This window comes from Pempheris klunzingeri, chromosome 10, assembly GCF_042242105.1.
Source record: "Pempheris klunzingeri isolate RE-2024b chromosome 10, fPemKlu1.hap1, whole genome shotgun sequence".
NCBI classification, from domain to species: Eukaryota; Metazoa; Chordata; class Actinopteri; order Acropomatiformes; family Pempheridae; genus Pempheris; species Pempheris klunzingeri.
This window is the reverse complement of record NC_092021.1, coordinates 25,119,217-25,141,394: the sequence shown is the minus strand read 5'-3', so window position 1 is coordinate 25,141,394 and position 22,178 is coordinate 25,119,217. Positions and strand designations below refer to the sequence as shown.

The 22,178-nt window shown below is 41.6% G+C and overlaps 2 protein-coding genes across 2 annotated transcripts in view; both read right to left on the bottom strand.

The window, feature by feature from the left end:
• The window catches only part of mphosph8 (M-phase phosphoprotein 8), a 29,254-nt gene extending 22,833 nt beyond the window's left edge, over positions 1-6,421 (bottom strand). The window contains exons 1-3 of the mRNA XM_070837901.1: positions 6,235-6,421; positions 2,498-2,659; positions 806-1,840 (exon numbers count right to left, since the gene is read on the bottom strand). Of these exons, the coding sequence (XP_070694002.1) occupies positions 806-1,840; positions 2,498-2,659; positions 6,235-6,336 (1,299 nt within the window). The 5' untranslated portion in view covers positions 6,337-6,421. The remainder of the gene's footprint in view (positions 1-805; positions 1,841-2,497; positions 2,660-6,234) is intronic.
• Positions 6,422-7,580: 1,159 nt separating this feature from the next.
• ttf2 (transcription termination factor, RNA polymerase II) lies at positions 7,581-21,145 on the bottom strand. Its single transcript, XM_070838416.1, has 23 exons — positions 21,118-21,145; positions 20,773-20,878; positions 20,483-20,569; positions 20,243-20,312; positions 18,753-19,568; positions 18,154-18,274; positions 17,040-17,222; positions 16,708-16,865; positions 15,834-15,915; positions 15,220-15,360; positions 14,945-15,095; positions 14,378-14,480; positions 14,091-14,275; positions 13,451-13,604; positions 13,039-13,130; positions 12,203-12,288; positions 11,980-12,113; positions 11,728-11,907; positions 11,371-11,429; positions 10,204-10,357; positions 9,437-9,519; positions 8,969-9,043; positions 7,581-8,436 (listed from the first exon to the last, which is right to left on the bottom strand). Exons 1-23 carry the CDS (start codon positions 21,143-21,145, stop codon positions 8,292-8,294), a joined length of 3,393 nt encoding a protein of 1,130 aa, XP_070694517.1. The 3' UTR covers positions 7,581-8,291.
• Between the last annotated feature and the right edge of the window lie 1,033 nt (positions 21,146-22,178).

Genomic DNA, 22,178 nt, shown 5'->3' with positions numbered 1-22,178 from the left:
TCACCGTTAATCCCAACAGCTCAGAGCTGCTTAGAAATTCTGTATCTGCACACAACACCAGCCATCCAAAGAACTGTGTTACACGTATTAGACAATAATGTCTGTTTATGAGATTGTAATGTTTTATTTTCCAAACCAGTGGTTCTCTAAGGGGACCTCAGGGCTCCTAGGCTTCCCCTGCAATTCATTTACCCCATTATTCCATCCATAAGTAGCAAAATCACAACTTTTATGACTTTTATATGTGGTGGGTTTCATGTCTCTCTAAATATTATCAAACAGGGGTCTAATCTGTGTCAGTTTAAGGGTCCCTGACGTGGTCGTAGTCTGTTTGCTTAAGTCAGAAGCTTAAAAATTGCAGAAAAAAAAAAAAAAAAAAAGATCAAATCGAGGCAAAATCTGAGCTCCTTCAAATGGTATGAGTGGGACCAACTTACTTCACTGTCCCACTGACTTTAATTATATATTTGTCCATTTTAATGTTTGTCAATTGACTGTATGAGCTGCTGGATACCTGCATTTCCCAAAGAGTATGAGTAAAGTATCTATCTATCTCTCTATCTATCACAACTATCTCTGATGCTTCTCAGGAAATGAAGCTCTTAATTTTCCAATTTGTACAATCTGCCTGATGACACATTGTTTAATGCTGTGAGGACTTTAATTATTTAAATATACAGCTTAAAAAGTGTTTTTGTCTCTACTAAAGAGTTAAATTGTGTTAAATGCAGCTTCGTTGGATCAATGTTTTAGGTCAGATTATGAAAAACAGTGGAGTGTAAACCACATAACACCAGTACTTTACCTTTGGGGGTTTGCTGCTGCTCTTTTCCGGGGTGGGCTGATGCACCGGCTGCCTGCGGGGGGCCCGGTCTTTGGCCTCGCAGTTTAACAGGAACTTCTCAAACAGGTTAGTTGAGCCCGAGGCGTCCTTCTGTCCCAAAACCTCCTCTTTGGGCACCTCTTCCTCCTTTCCCTTGGTGCTGCCGGCCGCTGTGACGGAGGATGACGAGGACGACGAGGACGTGGAGGAGGACGGGACTTTGGGAGGTGTCGACGTGCTCTCCGGCCCTTTGCTCTTGGCCTTCTTATGTAGGGTGGAGCTGTCGCTGGAGTCCGAGTGCGGCGCCGCCTCCTCTTTGCTTTTAGAGGTGAGGCTCTTTAGTTTTTGGAGGCTGCTCTCTTTCTGGGCCGCGTCCGCCTTTTTGCTCTTTTTGTCGTGGATCAGGTCCTTAATGCCCTGCAGCTTTACCTCCCACTTCCCCTTCTTCTGTTTGGTCTTGTCGTCCAAACGTGCCTTTTCGGCCGACTTTGCTGTCGTGTCCGTTGACGCGGCGTCGTCCGTTTGGGCGTCCAAAGGGCCGTCGCTCAGGTCGTCTTCCAGAGGTGCAGCTGCCTCGTCTTCAGAGGTTTCAATCTTCCTTTCCCTTTTCCCTTTCTTCTTCTTCCCCTCCTCTCCCTTCTCTTTCTTATGCTTCCCTCCCTCTTTTCCCTTTTCCTTTTTGTGTTTTTTGGAGGGAACTGGCTCATTGTCCTCCTCTTCAGAATCAACCATCCGCTTTTTTGCTTCAGTCTTTTTCTCCTTGGGAGGAGAGGGTGGAGTCGGGGGTCTCTCCTCTCCCTCTTCGTCTTCTTCATCTGTTTCCGGTGCCGGTAGAGGTCTCAACTCCTCTTTACGTTTTTCTTTCTTCTTCTTCTTCTTCTCCTTTGGAGATGGCTCCTCTTCCTCCCGGATCTTGGTCTTTTTCTTCTTCTTACTGGGCGACTCGGCCGGATGCTCCCTGTCGCCTTCACTCTCCGAGTCGGCATCAAACACGTCGCTCTTTGTAGGCAGCTGTTTCTGACGAGAGAACGGGACAAACAACGTCACACTTTCACAGTTTATGTTGGGTTTTTTGCTTTGAGGCTTAAAGGTTGACCGTGTGAGCTGCTGGATGCCTGAATTTCCTAAAAGGGATGAATAAAGTATCGATCTATCTGGTTAACGCTTGTTAACTTTATGCATTGTTTAAATATCCCTTATTATAATTTTATGTGTTACGGTTGTTCAGATGATTAAACTAAGCTAATATGTGCCGATGTTGGCGCTTGATTGAGATCGAGATTGAGATCATCAGCCATTGTTTCTGTTTTCTTCCTCACTAACTGGTCACTACCATATAATGTATAACGTATATCCCAGATGACACGACACCACTGGCTCACACGCCTTGTTAGAAACATTAGCGTCAGACACCTCACAGAGATAAAAGTAATTAAAATCTTTAGTGATTAATTCAAAATTATAATTGTATTTGGAGTGTTGTTGTTATTTTTTTAAAATAATCGTAAAAATGTTACTAATTCGACCTTTAATAACTGACCTGTGATCTACTGTGAGTTTTGCAAAGAGCCAAAACAAGTTGATGACTTCCTCTGTGCTCCATAAATGTGCTACCTTCACTAGCACTATTGTTTGTTCTTTAAAAACAGGACACAGGCTGTCACTAAGGCTTACCACGCTCTTCTTCGCCTCTGCCTCTTTCTTTGCCTTTGCATCAGCCATGGACTTCTTAAAGGCCAACAGGACCTCGCGGCAGTCCTCCAAATGGGCCTCTGGCTCCCAGGTGTCATCATCAGAGCAGTAATTCTTCCAGCGGACTCTGTAGAGCACTTCACCCTGAAAACACAGAGACGAAGCACAAAGCGTTACCTCGACACCAACCTGACAAGGTGGCTGGTAGCTGTCATCTTCTGCTCCACCGACCAAAAGGAGCAACGCCACATTACCACATGACGGCTGCCTGCATGCAAATATGGTCGACAGACTACATAACGTCAATTAAATACAGCATTTTGAATAGGTTTAGTAGAAGATTTAAAAGAGTTCAAGAGTTCACTGGGGAGAAAAAGCTAAATATTTGAAGCTGCAGTGACCTACTGCAGGAAAAATGGGTTCTGATTTAATGCAAATATCTGTAATGAAGTTCTGCAAACTTAAATCTGCACTTGCAGCTCCGACTCCCATTATGGGTGCACTGAAATGTCTAGTTCAAAATACTTTTAGACGGCATGTGTGCAAACATAAGCACACATGAAAATAAATCACTTACACACACAAAAACAACAAATACATTAGAACACACTCAAAAATTAAAAACAGTGGCCGATCCATTACTGTCCAACAGCATCAAACACCGCAAGGCAGATTACGTTAAAAAAGTAAATATAAAAGTATAGAATTAATGTCCAGATTTGCAGAAAAGTCCTTTTGTTTGTTGAGAGCCTAAAAAGCTAAAAGTCATCAAGAGAGCTTTTATTGTGAAGTGACCTCAGGAAGTCCTAATCTAAACCTATAACCACTGTACGCTTTACAAGATATTTAACTTTTTAAAAATATCTTTATTACAACCTCTGGTCCCTCTGGTGTGTTTGTAATTGTAGACTTAAGCTGAATGCAGCGTCCACTGGAACTGTTTTAATAAAAAAAACCCGTCAAGATGGCGGTGAAGATAACAGAAATATGTTTTTATTCATGCCGTGTCGTGTCTAACGTTACTGAACCGTGACATAATGGGTATTGAATTAACCTGCAGATGCTCCTGTTCAAAAGAAGACCAAACTTTTACTGTGGATGTCAGTTTTTGAGCCACAAAGACAAAAATGTGGCCCGAGCAGACGAGGCGAAGGCTTGTTTTCAGCCCCGGCTGAGAGCCTTTTAGCCGTGTGGTGTCAGACTGAAGCAGCTGTCGGTGACTTGCGGCCCTGAGCGGCGGGTTAAGAGGAGCGAGGAGTCAGTGACCTTATGAAGCAGCTAATGAAATAGAAATCTAAAAAAAAAAAAAGAAACAACAACCTGCGAATCAGCGAGAGGTTGTTCAGCAAACAGGCAGAAATGAGCAGGCTGGTCTTAGACACACACACACACACACACACACACACACACCTGGCAGAGACACAAAGGCTTTTTCAGTCAGAACATTATTTTCACACGGGGGGGAACCAGTTAGCCGAAGTCCTGCAAACGAGTCCTGAAGTTTGGGCTTAAATCAAATGACCCAGAATCAAGGTAATTAAGATCAACAACATGTATCCCCTTTATTCTGGGTTTAAAGAGGGAGTGTTGTCATACAAGCTTCTGAAAGAGGCTCACACAGCTCGTCTTCTTAAAGCCAGAAACAGAAACACACAGAGCAGTCGTCCTACGATACAGCAGTTATTACAATAATTACATCCAGCTTTGGTCTGACTTAGATAATCTGCTCCGTTCATTATTTTAAGAGGCTCTTGCGTCTCTAATTGATACAGATTTTAGTGCCAGTTCGCCCTCTGCGCTCCCGATGGCCCAGCACACTGTGATTAGCCCGTACAGTTCAGCCCGATCCTTCACACTGGGCCACTGCACACTTCTGCAACACAACTCCGACACACCGACGCCGTGTTTCAGCAGCATCTGTGTTTGTTTTCAGTTCCTGAGGTTTTCTCCTCCAGGTTGTTCAAACTCCCTGAGAGACTCTTTACAATCTACGGCCGGCAGTGTGTAATGCAAAGTGTCTTAATAACTCACTACGGCTGGCATTAGCTCGGCTTCCTCCACGACCACTTCTTCCTCATCTTGCACCTCGGAGGGCCCCCTACAAACCACTGCAAGTCACTTTTTAATCCATTACTGGTTTGATTTGTGGTGGAAATGCAAACCACGGCGTGCTAAACAAACTTTTATGTTCCTGATTAACTTTCTGGCACAATTTGGTTGAGGTGAAACATTTTAATGTGCTTAAATTATTACATTTAAAAAATTAATGAGCGATTCTGCACTAAAAAAAGTGTTTATTTGACAAATACTCAGAATATCTCTGCAGCTGGAGGCTGTTTGGGTCTTAAAACCAGCTTACTGTAAAGCTTTGAAAACTATTTCATGGAACAGTTCTACTTTTGACAAGCAGATTTATACAATAAATGCTTCGCTAGTTCACACACGCTTAAAAAACACTGCAAAACACCATAAAATTCACCCACAAATTAACATAAGAGTTCAAAAGCTGGGAGGGAAAAATGTGACTACTTAAACTGAACAAGAATCCTTCAGCCTTTGTCTTTTTCCTTGAGTGCCAAGGCTTTTTAAACCAACACCTGCCTCCAGTCCACCCCCACACACACTCTCTCCCTCCATAATCACCGCTGCGAAGGGATAGTTAATGTTTAGGTGTGAAAATGTGGCACCATCTTGTCACAAAGGACGATATGTTATAAGCACAAGGAGGGATCACTACAGCAAAGGAAGATCAATAAACTGATCAAAACAAGCGCTAATTAGCTGTGTGAGCGTCCACAATCATACAAAACATTAAGTGAGATTTAACATCTGGATTCTCTCTGGTTATTAATAAGAAGTTGATGTAAAATCGATAGAATCAGACTCAAAACAATATATTATATTCCATAAATAAATAAATAATAAAATTGACCTAGTGTCACACTATCAATACACTTAATTTGACATTTTAAGATTATTTTAGGGGTCCTGGTGAAAAATCAACAGTGGAAGTTAATCTTTAAAGAGTTAACTCGATACTCAGGTGTTTTTGAGTGTGCACTGATCAAACACTGGTTCTGTGCATGCTTTATTCTGCAAAAATATTAATGCCACTTGAGCCTAAAACTGAATTAGTAGTGTAATTTTAAAAAAAGTAGTGACTTACAGAGACGAAACGTGGATTAAAATTGTATTTGCATTCAAAGTTAATTATTATCTAGTGTGGTGTAAATCTGTTAATGTAAAAACATCATTAATAAATTCACATTTATGTTTTTACCTCGCTGTGCAATCTATTTCATGCACAGTGCAAATAAAAACTGGATTATTCCTGATATATGACTTCTTTGATTTCAGCTAAAAGCACTGGAGATGGAAATATTTGCAAAGCTTTGCAGAGCGCCCGTCCTTGGCCCCGGCAGGGGAGAGGAGAGCGGACATTATGGGAGAAGTTGTAGCAGGAAAAAAAAAAAAAAATACGATGCTGGGTGAATGGAGGAGCAGGGAGCCGCTAACAGGGGGGGGAAGAGTGATTATGTGGGAAGATAAGAGCGATTTAAGGCAGATAAACGCACTTAAAATACACCTGCGGCAGGTATTTGGCTGCCGGAGAGTGTCAGGGTGGGCTATGCGTCGTGAGAGTGGAGCGAAAGCGATGCCAGCCATGTTTGCCAAGCTAGCCTGTTAGCTCGCTAGTTAGCATGTAGCATCATCTTTACCTCTTCCACCCGCATGTCGATGATCCGCTCCACCTCGTAAACATCTTCCTCCTCGTCCTGCTCGCTGTCCGCGGGCTCCACCTTGTCAGCCTCGGCCGCCATGGCTACAGTTTTTAGCTTTAGTTCTCGCACAGGCCCTCTGTGTGTGCGCCCACAGAGGCAGGATGCTAGCCTACCTGGCCGTGGATGGTAGCTGCACTAACGTTAGCTCTGCGGCGGCTCGCAGGCTTATTATGGAGCGCAGCGGCTACCGCCCCGCTAACACGGCGCTGCCTTCACGGCCCGCTCAAAAGCTGCGACACTACAGTTTCCGCACCACGTTCAGCAATTAGAAAGAGAAATAAAGTGTCAGTAAAAGAGTTAGTGCATAAATTAAATATAAAAATGCAAATATAGAAATGACAGGGAAAAAAATATACATGGGAGAAGTTGTAGCAGAAAAAAATGCAATGCTGTGTGTAGATTTAATATATACAATATATATGTGTGTGTATATATATCTATATCTATATATATATCTATATATATATAGCAGTGTGTGACATAACATAAAATGTAAAAACATGTTTTTTTAAAATTCACTCACTGCTCCTCCATACATGCATACACACACACACACATATATATGCATATACATATATATACACACACACGCACACACAGATATATATACACACACACATATAGGCAGACAGACAGACAGACAGACAGATAGACATCATGTTTTCTTTTATTGATTAAATAACTCTACTGTGTTATTTGACACGTTGATACCCAGAATTCCGATGTTCCCTAAAGGCAGCCTGGACCCACAGCCCCGGCCTGTGTGTATTTACATGCCTGATGAAACGTGTTGTCCTGCACAATGCGGCTGTCATATGAACAAATAACGGGATAAATCTGATGGGAGACATCAACACATAATTACTACAAATCTAATATCTGCTATCGGCCACATTCTGTTACGTTTAATCACACAAAACTAACTCAACACTTGCAGTTTGCTGCATGGTTTGGTTCACTAATTCACTGAGTTATGCAACCAAAATGTACACTTTAAATAGAAAGCATGTGAAAATATAATTTCAGTGTTTACCTTTCAAATAGCTGCATTTTTAATATTTAAATATCAATGCTTTTTAATCACTCCAACATGTCTAAAGCAGTACATCAGAGCTCCAGGTTGTCTTTCCAGTGGAGAAAATGTAATGCAGTGCAGTAGAAGCTGCTATGGATGTTAAAAAAAAAGGTGGTGCCCCTTTACAAACATTTATTTTGGCCCCTTCTCTTCCAATTGTTAAATAATTTCAATGTACTATGCAAAGGTCTTCACACAGCAGGCGCTCACATTCACCTCCAGAGCTTAAATCACCAGAATTTATTTAAACATTCATCATGCAAACACACACAACAACAAAAAACACAATACTTTAAAAAAGTATTTGAAAAACAGCTTTAAAAAGGAAATAAACTCCATCAGGTGAAACATATAGAAGGAAATATTTGCTTCAAAATATCTGAAAAGAGGATTTTTCCTCAATAAAACACTGAGAAATTGAAGACATATGCACATACAATAACAACATTACTAAATTATTTACCACACTTAGTGTAGAATATGAACCATAGCAGTAAATCATTTTGTAGTGATGACTTTAGTGCTCATTAACATGTTTCAAGCTGAGGAATCTGTTTTCTGGCCCCCGTGTAACAGCATCTGCAGTTATAGCCTTCGTCTCAGGAAACTTTACTTATTATTGGTCTTAAAATGTTCGACAACAAACTCCCACTCCTGCAAGGTCGAATTAAAAAAAGAACAGCTGAAATACCGTTAAAATAAATCAGCTAAAAGCAGCAGTGATAAAATAAGATAAAATGTAAAAAGGTACAATAAGTCCAATAATATTTGGATTAAGCAAAGAGGGGACAAGACGCCTTTCAGCACATGATGGGGGGGAAAAGAAAAGCTCTCAGGGATCTCAGATAATTCAGCTAATTTTAAATATGTGTATGATCAATAATCTGGTGTTTAATCTGTCCTCATTTCTACTCCCAGCTCAGACGCCAAAAATGACTCTGAGATCAGCCAGCGAGAGTTTGGACAAAGTGCTTCCGGTTCCTGACAGCACGTTTTGGGCCAGCTCCTTCTTCTTCGCCTGCAGCGTGGAAATCTTGTCCTCCACGGTGCCTTCACACACAAACCTGGAAACACACACACACAAATAAAATATATACATCAACACCCATACAACACATTATTATGGCAGGTGCTGTCTACAGCCAGGTGTGTGTTGGAAAGGTGTCCGCACACTCAGATCTATGCAGTAAATTTAAAGTTTTCAGTCTATTAGAGCTTCGTCGGAGCAAACGTGAAACAACAGGCAGGCAGAAACACCAAACACCAGTGTGCAGAAGCTCCACCTCTTGGGAATTGTAGTTTTTAAGCACTAAATATGGTACTGTGGCGTACAAATGGGAGCATTATTTGCAATAAATTATAATAAAACAGGGTGGAACAAGGTTAGCACAGGAGGAAAAGCATCATTTAGTTCAGGTGTGAGCTGTCATTAATCAGAGATCAGATCATACCTGTATAAACATCCTTTCCTAAACTGAAATATATAAGTTTACAAATAAATTAATGTAATTTACAGAACCAATAATTGGTCCCTTTGAAACACGATGTCCTACGGCGTGACAGTGGGGCGTTCAGGTGGGCGCGTGGATTCGTTACCTGTGGATGGTGACGTTTTTAGTTTGTCCAACTCTGTAGATTCGGTCACAGGCCTGATCTTCTAAAGCTGGGTTCCTGTCAGAGACATCAGGGGTCAGAGGTCAAGACTCTAAACACTGAATGTATAGAACATATTAAAATAATTCTAATGCCGTCAGTCAAATTAACCTTTCGCTTTGTTTATTGTGCGTTTTGTCTCTTTTTTTTGGTGAATCCTGCCTCTTAAAGATAAACGGTGAATAAAAACTGTAAACACTTGTTCTAACTTCTTTAAATGTTGGTTCTTTGGCAGTAAAATGTTCTGTGGGAATAACAGCTGACTTGAGGAGAAAGCTGGACTGAACTGAAAGTGACGTTCACTTGTAGGTCAAATAAAGAATAACTAGAGGTATTAAGAGTAGAAAAACAATCATTTGAGCCAACAGACAGTGTTTACAGCACAGCCGGATGGTTCTGTGTGTCTCTCACCAGTGCATGTCCATGAGAAAGAGGTGATTCCCACCGATGAGATTGAGTCCAACCCCTCCGGCACACAGAGACACCAGCATCACCTTTGGCAGAAAACCAGGATTATAAATCCACACTGACTCACAGCTTGTTAAATGTTACACTGGTCTGAGACCAGTTCTGGAAACTAATGCCAAGCTGTGTGAGTCTATGTATTTAAAGTTGTGTGATGAAATGACGCACCTTAAGGCAGATTTCTTTTTTTTTTTTGGCCTGTATCTCTGTGTTAGAAGGTTTTTCTCATGTAACTTGATTCTGTAGGAACTTGTGTCATACATGGTTTATATGTTACTCTCAAGTCTGCATACTACTCTTCCGACTCCGCTTTGTCTGGACAACTGGTTGTTCTAAGGAAAGTTCAAGTCCATCTTGGGACGTGCTCTCATGTATCTGAAACCAGATATATGTGGTAGCTTTACTCTGTATTCTTTGGTCTCATCTATGCCTGTGATGTTGGACTCAGAGCTCGTACACCTACATAAACTTCTTGAATGAATCTTGGACTCCTCTCTTCATTGCTATTTCTGTTTATGTTGAAAGACGTGCAAGTGTTTACTAAATTTGAAAATCAGTTAAAAAAAAAAGAGGAATAAATAATGAAAATAAACTATGTGTATTGTTAAAGGTTTAATTATTATCCAGTGCTGACCCGTGTGTTAAAACTCTGCTAATTAATGAAGAATTAACAGGTTCTGTCTCTATGAAGGGACGTTCTGGGTGAGTTCTACCTGTGGTCCTTCAGGGTTACTGTTGAATTCCTCCACCAGGTCCATGCGGCGTTTGGGGTTGACGGTGCCGTCGATAACGGCGTATCTCAAGCCCATCTGCCGCAGATGGACCGCTACGATGTGGAGCATGCTGGTCCACTGGGACACGATGACGCTACACACGACCAGACATGTGGATTACACATTCAGGTTAAAAGGTTTTAGTAGTTTACAGGTCAGTGGATGTGTAGATGTAGAGATCAGGAAGGTGAATATGTAAAGAACAGATGATTTCCTTAGAGGATAACTCTGTTTTTTTAAACCTGATCACCTAAAAGAGCTTGTTTGATCCACTGACAGGCTCAGAGTGTTATTCTAAGTGTGTGACAGCATCATGGAAAGGATCCCTACAGAGAGAGACCTGGAAGATCCTTTTGGTTTAACCACAAACAGCCGTTATATCGCTCTCTGCACACACACCAGACTACATTCATAAAACAGGGATTTCAGAGAACAGGACACAGGAGTTGCTGCTCTACTGCTGCCTCCACTGGTTAGTTTGTTTATGTATTACACAAATATTGGGATGGATCTGAGACCAAAATTACACAATAACACAAACAAACTGACTGACTGAGAGATATACAGACCAGAAGCTCCTGTGTAAAATCCCTGTTTTAGTGAATGTAGTCTGGTGTGTGTGCTGTTTGTGGTTAAACCAAAAGGATCTTCCAGGTCTCTCTCTGTAGGGATCCTTTCCATGATGCTGTCACACACTTAGAATAACACTCTGAGCCTGTCAGTGGATCAAACAAGCTCTTTTAGTGGACCTACTGTGATCAGGCACAATTGCACCAAAGGATTACATCACAGCCATTGTAGCTCGTTCTTAGCTGAGGTGATCTACTGGATCAATTCCAAAAGTTTTAGTACCGACCAGTTAATTTTAAACCCTAAATATGAAAAATAGGGCCCAGATTTAAAAACACTGGCTCATCCTTTAAGTGCTCAGAAAGAAAATGGACATTTGAACATCAGATTTCCATGAAAACTGGGTTAACTGAATCTCCTGAGGAAGACTGTGTGACACAGTAGAAAGGCCCACAGCAGCTTCTAAGTGAACCTAAACTGGTCAACTAGATAATTACGTTGAAGAAGAATGTGAGGAGGTGATTCTGAGTGTTTTACCTTTTCTGATCAGCACCGCTCTGTCTGATTGCCTTCAGCTCGGAGATAATAGCAGAAATCTGAACAAGGACAAGGGAGGTAAAGGAATAAGTACATTTTTGGGGAAAATGTTAATTTTTTTGTACTAAACAAGTTAAAAAAAACAAGTTCACAGCAGATATGTTGTATATTTCCCCTGTTACTTATGAAAGGGACCATCTAAGATATGATCATCATCATCCGATCCCTTTATAGACTTTTAATGACCTTATTGGAGACCACTGCAAACCTCCTCCGGCCATAAGAGGTGTTATTTTGATCTTGGTGGTCTGACTTATTAAAGCAGATATCAGACAGCCACAGCTGTGACGTTCCCACCTTGGTGCTCTCGCTGGTGTCCTCAAACGGCCTTGAGGGGAAGCGGGTGCCATTAAGGGCCACGGTATCTTTGAGGTCGGGGCCCGACGGCGAGGGGCTGGAGGAGAGCGACAGAGCGTTGAGCTGCTCCTCCAGAGACAAGACGATCCCGTCGCCCTGCAGCTCCGACGAGTCCAGAGTCTGAGCAGAGAGGCGGCTGGAGTGAGAACGTATTTTCTGATTAAGAACAAAGCACCAGGTGAGTTTACCGACCTTCTTCAGAAGCGACAGGTGACAGCAGCACTGTCGGAGGCGCAGCAGCAGGGACAGGATGTGGACGGTGCTGGACGCCTGCTGGGGCTGCTGGGAACTGGACACAGGCTGGGACACACCAAACTCTTGGGCCACTGCAGAGGGAAGAAAACAACGTACACATCAGTATTTTACACGACGCACTCACCTCGTCTGTTCAGGACTAGAAAAGCTGATATCTTACCTTTGTCGAAGGGATTGGAAGTGGGAGCGTTTCCCTTGTTCACATCATTTCCTTCATGTCTCTTCAGATAGTTCTGCAGAGTAGATCTAGAGAAAAACAAAACAAATCACCATCTTAGTGCCATTTTATACTTTTATTATTATTATTATTATTATTATTATTATTAATCCAACTACTGTACGCTGATGACTGAGAGGTTTTACCAGTTTTTACATACTGAAAATGAAGCTGATATATTAGAGTTAGATGACTTCTTCCACTCCCTTTCTGTGACTTTAGTCAGCTGTGATTGGGTTAAAAAATTAGACCAGCTGATCCCTGATGTTTTTATAAAAAGCTCTTCTTCTAATTAGCCTCTTTTTTTTAATTGAAATGTATAATGAAGCTCTTCTAAATGGCTCCACAAACTGTTACTGTGCATCATATTGTCCAATGAGCCTGTTCAATAAATACATTTCTAGCCAAACTTCTGGAAATGCACGAAGACAAAGATCTACCATCACTTATCTCTCCTGGTCAAACAGGTTTTATTAAACACAGTATTATATTTATATATTTATTATTTATTTTTATTTATTTATATTAAATAAGAACTTACAAAATGCTCCATAATATGTTTGTATGTTTGTATGTATGTATGTTGTTTATTCTTATTGTCCTGCACGTGTCGTCTTTAAAATATGATTTAAAAGATGCTTTTATTTCCCTTCCTTCGTTAGAGAAGGTTTTTCTAATCCATTCCTTAGCATTTTCAGGACTGACCAAAAAAACAAAAAGGAGATATTCCCTCACAAACCTCTGGCTGAATGAAAAACACAAGATGGTTGTTGTGTTACCTGGACTGGGCAAAGACCACATCGTACACAGCCTGTTCATCCTGGGACAGCTTGAGTTGATGCACTTCACATTTCCGATCGGGAAGAGACACCTGAAACATCCAACGTTTCACTTCAGCTGGGATTCAACAGAGAGAGTGTGTGTGTGTGTGTGTGTGTCTGCTTTCTATTAAAAACTGCTTCAGAGTCCACTGAGCACATTAGTTTTTCTTTAGTTGATGTTAAAAAGCAGAATGGTTCTATTACTTCAGCAGCCAACAGCTGCAGACGGTCAGAACTGATATCTGTGCTGCCAGATCTCCAGCAAAGTTAATTTTCTCTCGATTTGTCCGTCTGAAAAATGTCAGACTGTTAAGATGATATGTGCACTGTACTTTTACTTTGGTGACTAGTGCCAAACGTCCGCCCCTACCAGTGGTTTTCCTGTGGAGTCCAGCTCGTCTTTGGTTCGTCGGAGCAGCAGAGTCCTCGTCAGGATGTTGAGCCTCTCTCTGCCTCTCTTGGAGCCGTTGTCCACCTGAGCTTTCCACAGTTTGTACTCGTCGAAGGGGGCACAGCGCAGAAACCTGGAGGAGACAGAAATGAACATCTTGACTTCACTGGGCTGTTTTGTTGTTGTTGACTGATGATAGTCTGAAGTGTGTTCGTGGTGCTGGTTAGTGGTCATTTATTCATCACCACCAATCTGTCTGTCTGACATTTCACAGGACATCTCAAAAAGTATCTAACAATTCAATTTGCAAAGTTGAGGTTAGTCTATAGCGCCCCCTTGTGGCTGTTTGTGAAGCACTTCTCCTTCAGAAAATACGATTTCCTCAACACCTGCACCTGCTTGTGTGCTTTATTTCATTTTATCTAAATAAATGAGAGTTCATTTTACAAAAACAACATTTGCTGTATAAATGCAGTCGTCACAAAAACTGCTGTAATCACTTCATTTTTCTTCAGCATACATAAAAAAAAAACTTCATTTTCTCTCTGGAAATAATAAGTGCAGCCCACTGAGAATCCCAGAAAGCAGAGGGAGCATTTTTGAACCCTTGTATTCTTACTTGAGCAGCGAGTACATGTCCAGCAGGTTGTTCTGGATGGGCGTGCCGGTGACGGCCCAGCGGGCACGAGCCCTCAGCTGACAGACGGCCATGGAGGTCTGCACTTTGGGGTTTTTGATGTTGTGGGCTTCGTCCAGAACCACCCGGGCCCAGGTCACCCGTAGAAGAGGAGCCGAGTGCGACGACTGAGGAAAAAAAAAAAAAAAAAACAGGAAGAAGTTTGGAACTTCATTTTCCAAACTTTAAAGATTTTATACGACCCTGAAATATGTTTTTTTTTTTCTCACCACATCAGAATCTTTGCTGGGTTTCTCAGCCTCCTCCTTCTGGACTGGGATCTCCTTAGAGACCAAACTGTAGGTGGTCACCACCACGTCATAATCCGCCAGCCTGAGGGACGGACGCAGAAGACTGAATTCACTTTAAGTCCTTTTCCGTACAGCAAGATGTTCTGTTATGGTCACATTTAGAGGAAAATAGACCATAAAGCTCTAAAGTGGGTCTTAGCAGAATGAACGCCCCACGTGGTTTTAAAACCAAGATGGAGACGGCCAAAATGCTAAAACAGAATGGGTGACATCATGGTGGCTACATCCACTTCTTATATCCAGTCTGTGATAAAAACTAAACAGCATTTAAAGTTTTGTCAGAACATTAACAAGAAATAGGTTCTGCCTCTGCAATGTTGAAATGATTAATGAATTATCCTGATGTGGTTTATTAAGATAAATAAAGCAAATAAACTACAACAAAAGAAAGTCAGTCTGTGCTGAGAAGGTGTGTGTGTGTGTGTGTGTGTGTGTGTGTGTGTGTGTGTGTGTGTGTGTGTGTGTGTGTGTGCACGGCTCCCTCACACTCTGGCGCTCCTCTCACGGTTGGGGCCGTGGTACAGATACACCGTCAGCCTGCCCGTCTTCACGTGCCTCTCGATCTCCCTCTTCCAGTGGTGGACCAGGGAGGCCGGACAGATGATCAGAGTGCCTTTAGACACCACGACGCTCGAGTCTGAACGAATCAAAGGTTGAATTCAGACAAATAAAAAAAAAAAAAGAGGCACCGTCTCGTTCTAAAATGAACTGTGTGGGCAGTAATAATTACATCAGGACAAGTGAGAAAAGACTCTTGTTACCACTTTTGGAGAGCCAGCTCTCCGACTTCTCCTTCTCCTCCTCCTCATCCTCCTTCTTCTTCTTTTCACCTTTTGCCTCGATCTTCTTGGCCAGTATGAGAGCAATCATGGTCAGAGTTTTCCCCAGACCCATGTCATCCGCTGAACCCCAAAGAAGAAGAAAAGTAAAGACTCTGACTGTAAAGTTGTTCACTGGTGGATCACAGCACTTTGTTTGTCCTGTTCAGACGATGTTAAAACGAACAGAGATGTTGTTTCCTTTGCAAATTCCCAGTTTGATTTGTTTTGAGAGACAGATTTTACTTCTGAGAGACAGAAACAATCTTGCAGACGCTAAATACTTAACACCAACATTGCCTTTGTGTCCAGTACAGCTTTTGAGAATGAACCTATTTGTCTCAGAGGCTTTTTGAAGCTTGAATTTATAACTGGAGATAATGAAGGAGTTCTATTTCTATTCTATTCCGTCTCACGGGCATATTTTCACCTCTGAAAAATAATTATACAATCTCCGTCTCACATCTCTCCTCAGGATTTCTTATGGGTCTCATTTGTGACCTCTTATATATATATAATATATAAAAAAGATTATGTAGCAGTAATAGTTAACATACCCAGAATTCCTCCACAGGGACGCTGGTTCTCTCTCCAGAGCAGCCAGGCCAAAGCTCTCCTCTGATGGGCCAGGAGCGTCACCTGGCCGGCCAATCAGAAGAGGAGAACGTTATTAGAGTAACAAAATGGACCAATCAGGAGAGGACGTACTGTATATGAAGCTTAATTAAAAACCCTGAATATTACAGCCGTCTTTGAAAGAAGACTGTTTGTAATATTTTGGTGCCTGGCTGCAGGGATTCACTGCGATCATTAAAGGATAACTGCTGTATTTTGGGTGTGCAGTGGCTGGTGAGTGCAAAACTTTGGAAATTGGTCCAGTAAATAACTTTTGTCTGCAGCTGAGGACAAGCTGCTATTATAATAGGCCATTATGTAATAATTTGGGGCAACTGCACCTGATCAATGTAAATTCTCTAAAAGCCACATTATAGAAATGATCCCTACAGAGAATGACCTGTAAGGTTCTTTTGGTTTAACTAGAAACAACCATTTGATCATGCTATTCAAACCCACCAGACTCCATTGAGAAAACCAGTAATTTTACCTTGCACAACACAGGAGTTGCTGGTCTACTGCTTCCTTTGTTTGTGTTATTGTGTGTTACCCAAACGTTGTGTTGGATCTGAATTAAGCCTTTAAAACAGCAAAGTCACACAATAACACAAAAGAAACTAAATGACTGAGACAGCGAAAGAGCAGCTTCTCCTGTGTAAAATCACTGTTTTAGTGAATGTAGTCTGGTGTGTGTGCAGAGAGCGATATAACGGCTGTTTGTGGTTAAACCAAAAGGATCTTCCAGGTCTCTCTCTGTAGGGATCCTTTCCATAATGCTGTCACACTCTTAGAATAACTTAATAAGCTCTTTTTCACCTTGATGCCTTTGGGGTCTGGAACCTCGGTCTCAGCGTCGGGGCACGACTCCAGAGATTTGTGCAGATGGTCGATGGACTCACTGGTGGCGTTTTTCACTGCCAGCAGACGGTCCTCCGTCATCCTGCCCCCGTAGAAGGCCTGGGACTGCAGGTTTGCTGGAAACATCAGGGAAGGAGAGTTAGGACGTTTGCACGAGTGATAAATAAAAGAACTGACGGAGAAAAACAAATGACACCAGATGTTTTTCAGCTCTTCAGATACATTTAAGGACACATTTTTAAGTTCTAATGCTTCAAACAAAACACAGAAAACCACAGAAAGGTCTCTACCTCCATGCGTCTGGGTGTGTCCTTGGCTCAGCTGGAGCCCCAGGGAGCTGCCGGAGGCCTGGTGCTGGGAGGGGCCCGGGGCCGGGGGGGCGGGGAGCAGGACGGTGTCCCCCTGCCGGCTGAATGGGTTAACCTGGCTGCTGCTGGGGCTGGCATCACCACTCCTACTTCCAGCCTGGGAGCCTGGAGGTGATGGGTAGAGGACAGACATTAATGTAAAGCCAACTGTTCCTCCATACTTATGATATTATCATTATTAAGCTTTTTATTTTCTCTTCTTCTTTATTTTTCACTTCTCTGGACTTTTATCCATTACGTCTAAATTAGGTTATTTTACCTTCCTGTATTGTTGTGCATCAGTGTACAGCCTATATGCATTGTAAATAAAGATTATAATCTTCCTATTATCATTACTACAATGACACTTCCTATTATTATTATTATTAACATCATATAGTTACTATCACTCCAGCTTTAACACTTTTCACACATATTCTAACTGCTTTAGCTTTTTGTCTGTATGTCGTCAATTATGAATCTTATTTATCTTCTATGTCACTCTTTTGTTTTTGTCACACTGTTTAACCAATTAAATGTATTAATTAAGACTGTTTAGATGCATGTTCACTTTACAATATTATACTAATATTTATCCCCCCACTTGCAGCTGTAAGGCTGCAAATTTCCCAGCCGTGGGACTAATAAAGGAATAACTTATTTTATTTTTTCTCTTATAGCAAGAATTCAAAACAGCACAAATTTAAAGGCCAATTTTACGATTAAAAAAAAGCATTACGAAAATGAGTATGTTGTCAGTTGAAAAGTACAAGTGGTGACAATAACTGGATCAGTTAAAGAACATTTTCTCAGAGTCTCTTATATTAAATATTCAAAGTCTGAACTGATTTCAAACACTACATTTTAAAGCTTTTTCTTCTTGATGTCAATTTTAGACCACATTACAGCATTCAATCAATAAATATTAAAGACCTCCCAAACAGACTTTAAGACTATTTAATACATTCTAAGGCTTTTCATCAGTAAATATGAGTTTAAGACACGTTAAGGACCCGCGGCCGTCCTGATTATTCCTTCTCTACAGTCACTGAGTTACCAGGCAGAGCAGCAGCACTGAGGCTCAGAGACTCCAGGGCGTCCTCCAGCTCTTTGACCTGAGTCCTCAGCCGCTCCCCTTTGTCCGGCAGAGCGGCCACGTTCACCGCCGACAGAGTGGCCTGAACAGAAGGGGGGAGACGAATACGTGGAAAAATAAGCGACAAAAAGAATCAAGTTCTAAAACGTGACTGTTGTGTTCTGTAGTATAAGAGACTGTGGACTGGCCTCCCTAAAATGTTTTAATAATAATAATAAAAACAATAATTCAGTATTTTAGTTGTTTTTTGTCTCCTCTACCAAAGCAGCCAAACACCATTATGTGCTGTATGTTCACTGTGTGACAATGCAGAGGAGCTTTCTGTGTTTGAAGTCTGATTTTTGGCACAAATAGGACAAAAAAAAGTGGTGATGGGCTTTTTTTCCTAATAGTTACTAAAAGAAATTAGACAGAATTGAACATATTAGCTGTGAGCAATTAGTGTAGTAATCAATCTGTCAGGTGGGTGATTGGCTGGTAAATAACAGTATTTCTGAATCAGAGCTCTAATTTGCACCGTAAAAAGCGACCAGTCACGTCTCTCACAGCCGATGACTCACCTTCTTCTGCTGCAGCTGAGTGGTGAGGAGGCTGTGCAGCCCCATGGGATCCCCCTGCTGACCTTTGACCTTAGAGGCCGGCTGGAACCCAGCGAAGGCGGTCAGGGACTTCTGGACCGCAGAAACGGGAGGAGTTTTCTGAGCAGCGGGTTTCACTGAGACCAACACTACATCATCATCATCATCATCATCATCATCATCATCCTGGTGGGACTCTGTTGGTTTGTCAGACTCTCTGGAAGGTCGGCTGCTTCCGCTGGGGGCAGATTTAGAGATCTTCTCCTTCACAGAGGGGTCAGTTTGCTCCGGACAGGTTCCCTTGTCCTTGTGAGGATCCTGGGACGTTTGATTTATCTTCTCAGGACGAACGGCCTTGATGCTGGAGGCAGAAATGGCCGTTCCTGCTTCTCCCTCCTCCGAGTGGTTATTTTGAGGCACCTTATCGGTCTTTTTTTGCACACTGTTAGCGTTGGGGCTGCTTCTCTCCTCGTCTGAAACCCTCTTCTTTAGCTTCATCCCCTGTGGAAGTTGTCTACCTCGGTAAGTGTCCGATGGATTTAGCTTCCCTTCCTCAGTTTTTCCCACTCCTGCTCCCTCCACGTTTTCTTTCTGATAACTTTCTCTTCCTTCAGCCTTGTGATTTGCCTCTCTGTCTTTCTCCTCTCTTCTTTTCTCCTCACCTCCACCACAGTGCATCCGTCTCCACTCAGAGTCCTGCTCCGTCTTGCCAGAGGTTTTAAAGGGGTTTCGGACGGGCGGCAGGCAAGAGGGAGGCAGCTGAGTGTCAGATAGAGGGTTTCTCTTTTCTTTGTCGGGCTGCAATAATGGACGACAACAATTCAGCAAATGGAGTTTAAAGTCATATTCATTTCAAAAAGTTAGAAGAAAAATTGTTTTCACAGGTTGAGGATATTTTAGGATTCATGTGCTGATAACAGTTTGATCCAAACAACATTAGACAAGATGATGTTATCAAATGTATTGTGTGATGACAAAACCTCCAAAATATTATATACTGTAATAATATACCAAGAATTATCACCTTTGAGATATGGAGCCATCAATGGGTGAATAATTTAACCCTGACTGAAGGTGAAAAATCTGTTTTTTTAATTTTTATATATATACACTTGTCATTTATTTCTCCATCTACTACTCGATAGCAATTTCACAAATCTTAGCCTCATGTGAACATTTCTGTTCTCTTTGGGAATCGTGACAAGAATTTAACATAAAGCTCTGAACTCGAGTGAATGAATGATGATTAATGATTTGCAGAAATAAAAGTGTTGTTGTCTAATGGGTCACAAATACGGTTGGTGACAAAGGTTTTTAAAGTATAAATGGTGATATAACGTACTTTTACACATTTCTAATCTCTTTAACAGTGCATTCACTCATTACAGGAGACCGCTGACGACCTGCTCTACCTCTGAGCCACAGCTCATATAAACAGGTGTGTGTGTTTATGGTGACAGGTGCTGTCTTACTGCGCTCCAAGGCACGTTCCCACACCACCTCTGGCCTGCTCTTTTGCCCGTAACACACCGGTAGAACAACCTGGAAAAGGAGAATGACCTTAAGAGTCCAACCACCCACGTGAGCAGCCACTTTGACTTTTAATTTAAATGTAAAGCTGCAAACAGGAGAGGCTTTTCTTCACCTGTATTACTTATAAATACAAAATAATCCCAGTTTTGGAGCAGAAAACACACCACCTGCACACCCACCTGTGGCTCTGCTGCTGCTGGCTGTAGCTGAGAGCCTGGAGCTCCACCATCGAGTCTTCGTGGTGGAGGCAGTGGGATGGAGAGACGCTGGAGGATCCAAAACAGCAACACACATAGTTATTAGATTTTATGCAAATACACCTATGTGCCTAACAGAAGCGACACTCTTAACAGAGGAGTCAGATGTTGTACGGCAGTTTTGGACACTTATAGGATGGATTACAGCATCCTGAGGCTTCTTTATTGGGGAACAGGTAGGTTTTCCACCATAATGAGGACTGTGTGAATACCTGGCCGACTGACTGAAAGCACAGCCTTGCTTTTCCACACAGACGTAGAAGCTTTTGCCTTTAGTTGCTCCATCTTTTACACCAGTTTTTAACATACACACGCTGCCTGTGTGGGGGACACAGAAAACCAGTCATTGAGTACATCAGATCATCTTTATATTCATGTTTGCAGGTAAAATATAAAGAAAAAAATAGGGTAAATTAAAAGTTACACAGCTTATTAAGGAAAACTGCCTTGTCATGCACACAACAAACAGTATTTCAGGAATTAAAGCATAAACAGGACTCCTGGAAACTTAACACAAACGACAAATAATTAGCTACCATTAACTTATTTCCACTTACCGTGAACATCACATAAAACCTTCTCCATTGTCTGGACACGTTCCGCTCACTTTCAGTTGCCAAAATGTGAAATCCGGTATTTTCGTATCGACCAATCACAACTGTCAGAAAACACATCCGGTGTGTGAATTTCAGTGTAAAAGTTAACACCCAAATTAGTTGACAAAAAACACCTACGTTTACCATTAAAATAAAGTTTTGAAAAGTGCCATACTAGTATGTTGTAGACTATATAAGAGAGTCAGTATAGAAAACGTAAATGCAACTGTCTGAAAGATTTTATTCAAGTACTGGCTTTTAATGTGAAATACTTTTTTGAAGCACCGGATATAAATCGAAGCTAGTTGTACCGGCAGATATTTCATTTATTTATATATTTCTTAAAAGCATCAATTTGATATAAGTGTTAACTATTATAGTTGCTTATATGAAACAAAAAACAAATTAAAATATAATTAGCGAAACAGGCGTCTTTAAATGCGCTTAAACTGCATTACCCATAATGCAACCTCTGATTTGTATTCGTTTTTTTAACTCTCGCGGGCTTTGTTTTGATATGGCGGCAGGCTTCGAAACTTTTGTCTGTTATGTTGCTACAACACACGATTTAACTCCAGTAACACCGCTTTTCGCCTATGTTACAGGTAAACCCCTCGTGTTTTTTACGATATTATTATTATTGTGGATTTGTTTGCCGCGTCACAACAGTGTAACACCCATGAAAAACTTTTTTTTAACATCACGTAAAACGTTAGCAACGTTCATGTTGTCACCAAGGAAGCCAAGTCTTTTAAATGCACAGAAAATTGAAAACACGGACTACGAGCGCCATCAAACTTTTAGCTGAATTGTGAGATAGATGTCATAAACTTTGTGATGCTGTCAACGATTCGGCTGTGTCGTTTACACAATATTTCCGTTGCTAACCAGACAAACACTGATTTAAAGCAGACTGTCAGATCACCTTACATGACTGTGGCAGCAGTCGATGCCAGATAATTATACAAATAGCTAGTGGTAATTTAAGGTAAACCGGTTACTATCTATAGTCTCTAACTATC

Coding starts and splice junctions, on each gene's coding strand:
- ttf2 (XM_070838416.1), bottom strand. CDS start 21,145: ATGGAGAAGGTTTTATGTGATGTTCACG. Junction 15,916..16,707: donor CAGACCCCAAAGGCATCAAG/GTGAAAAAGAGC, acceptor TTGGCCGGCCAG/GTGACGCTCCTGGCCCATCA. Junction 12,289..13,038: donor GTGGTCTTTGCCCAGTCCAG/GTAACACAACAA, acceptor GTTTTTCTCTAG/ATCTACTCTGCAGAACTATC.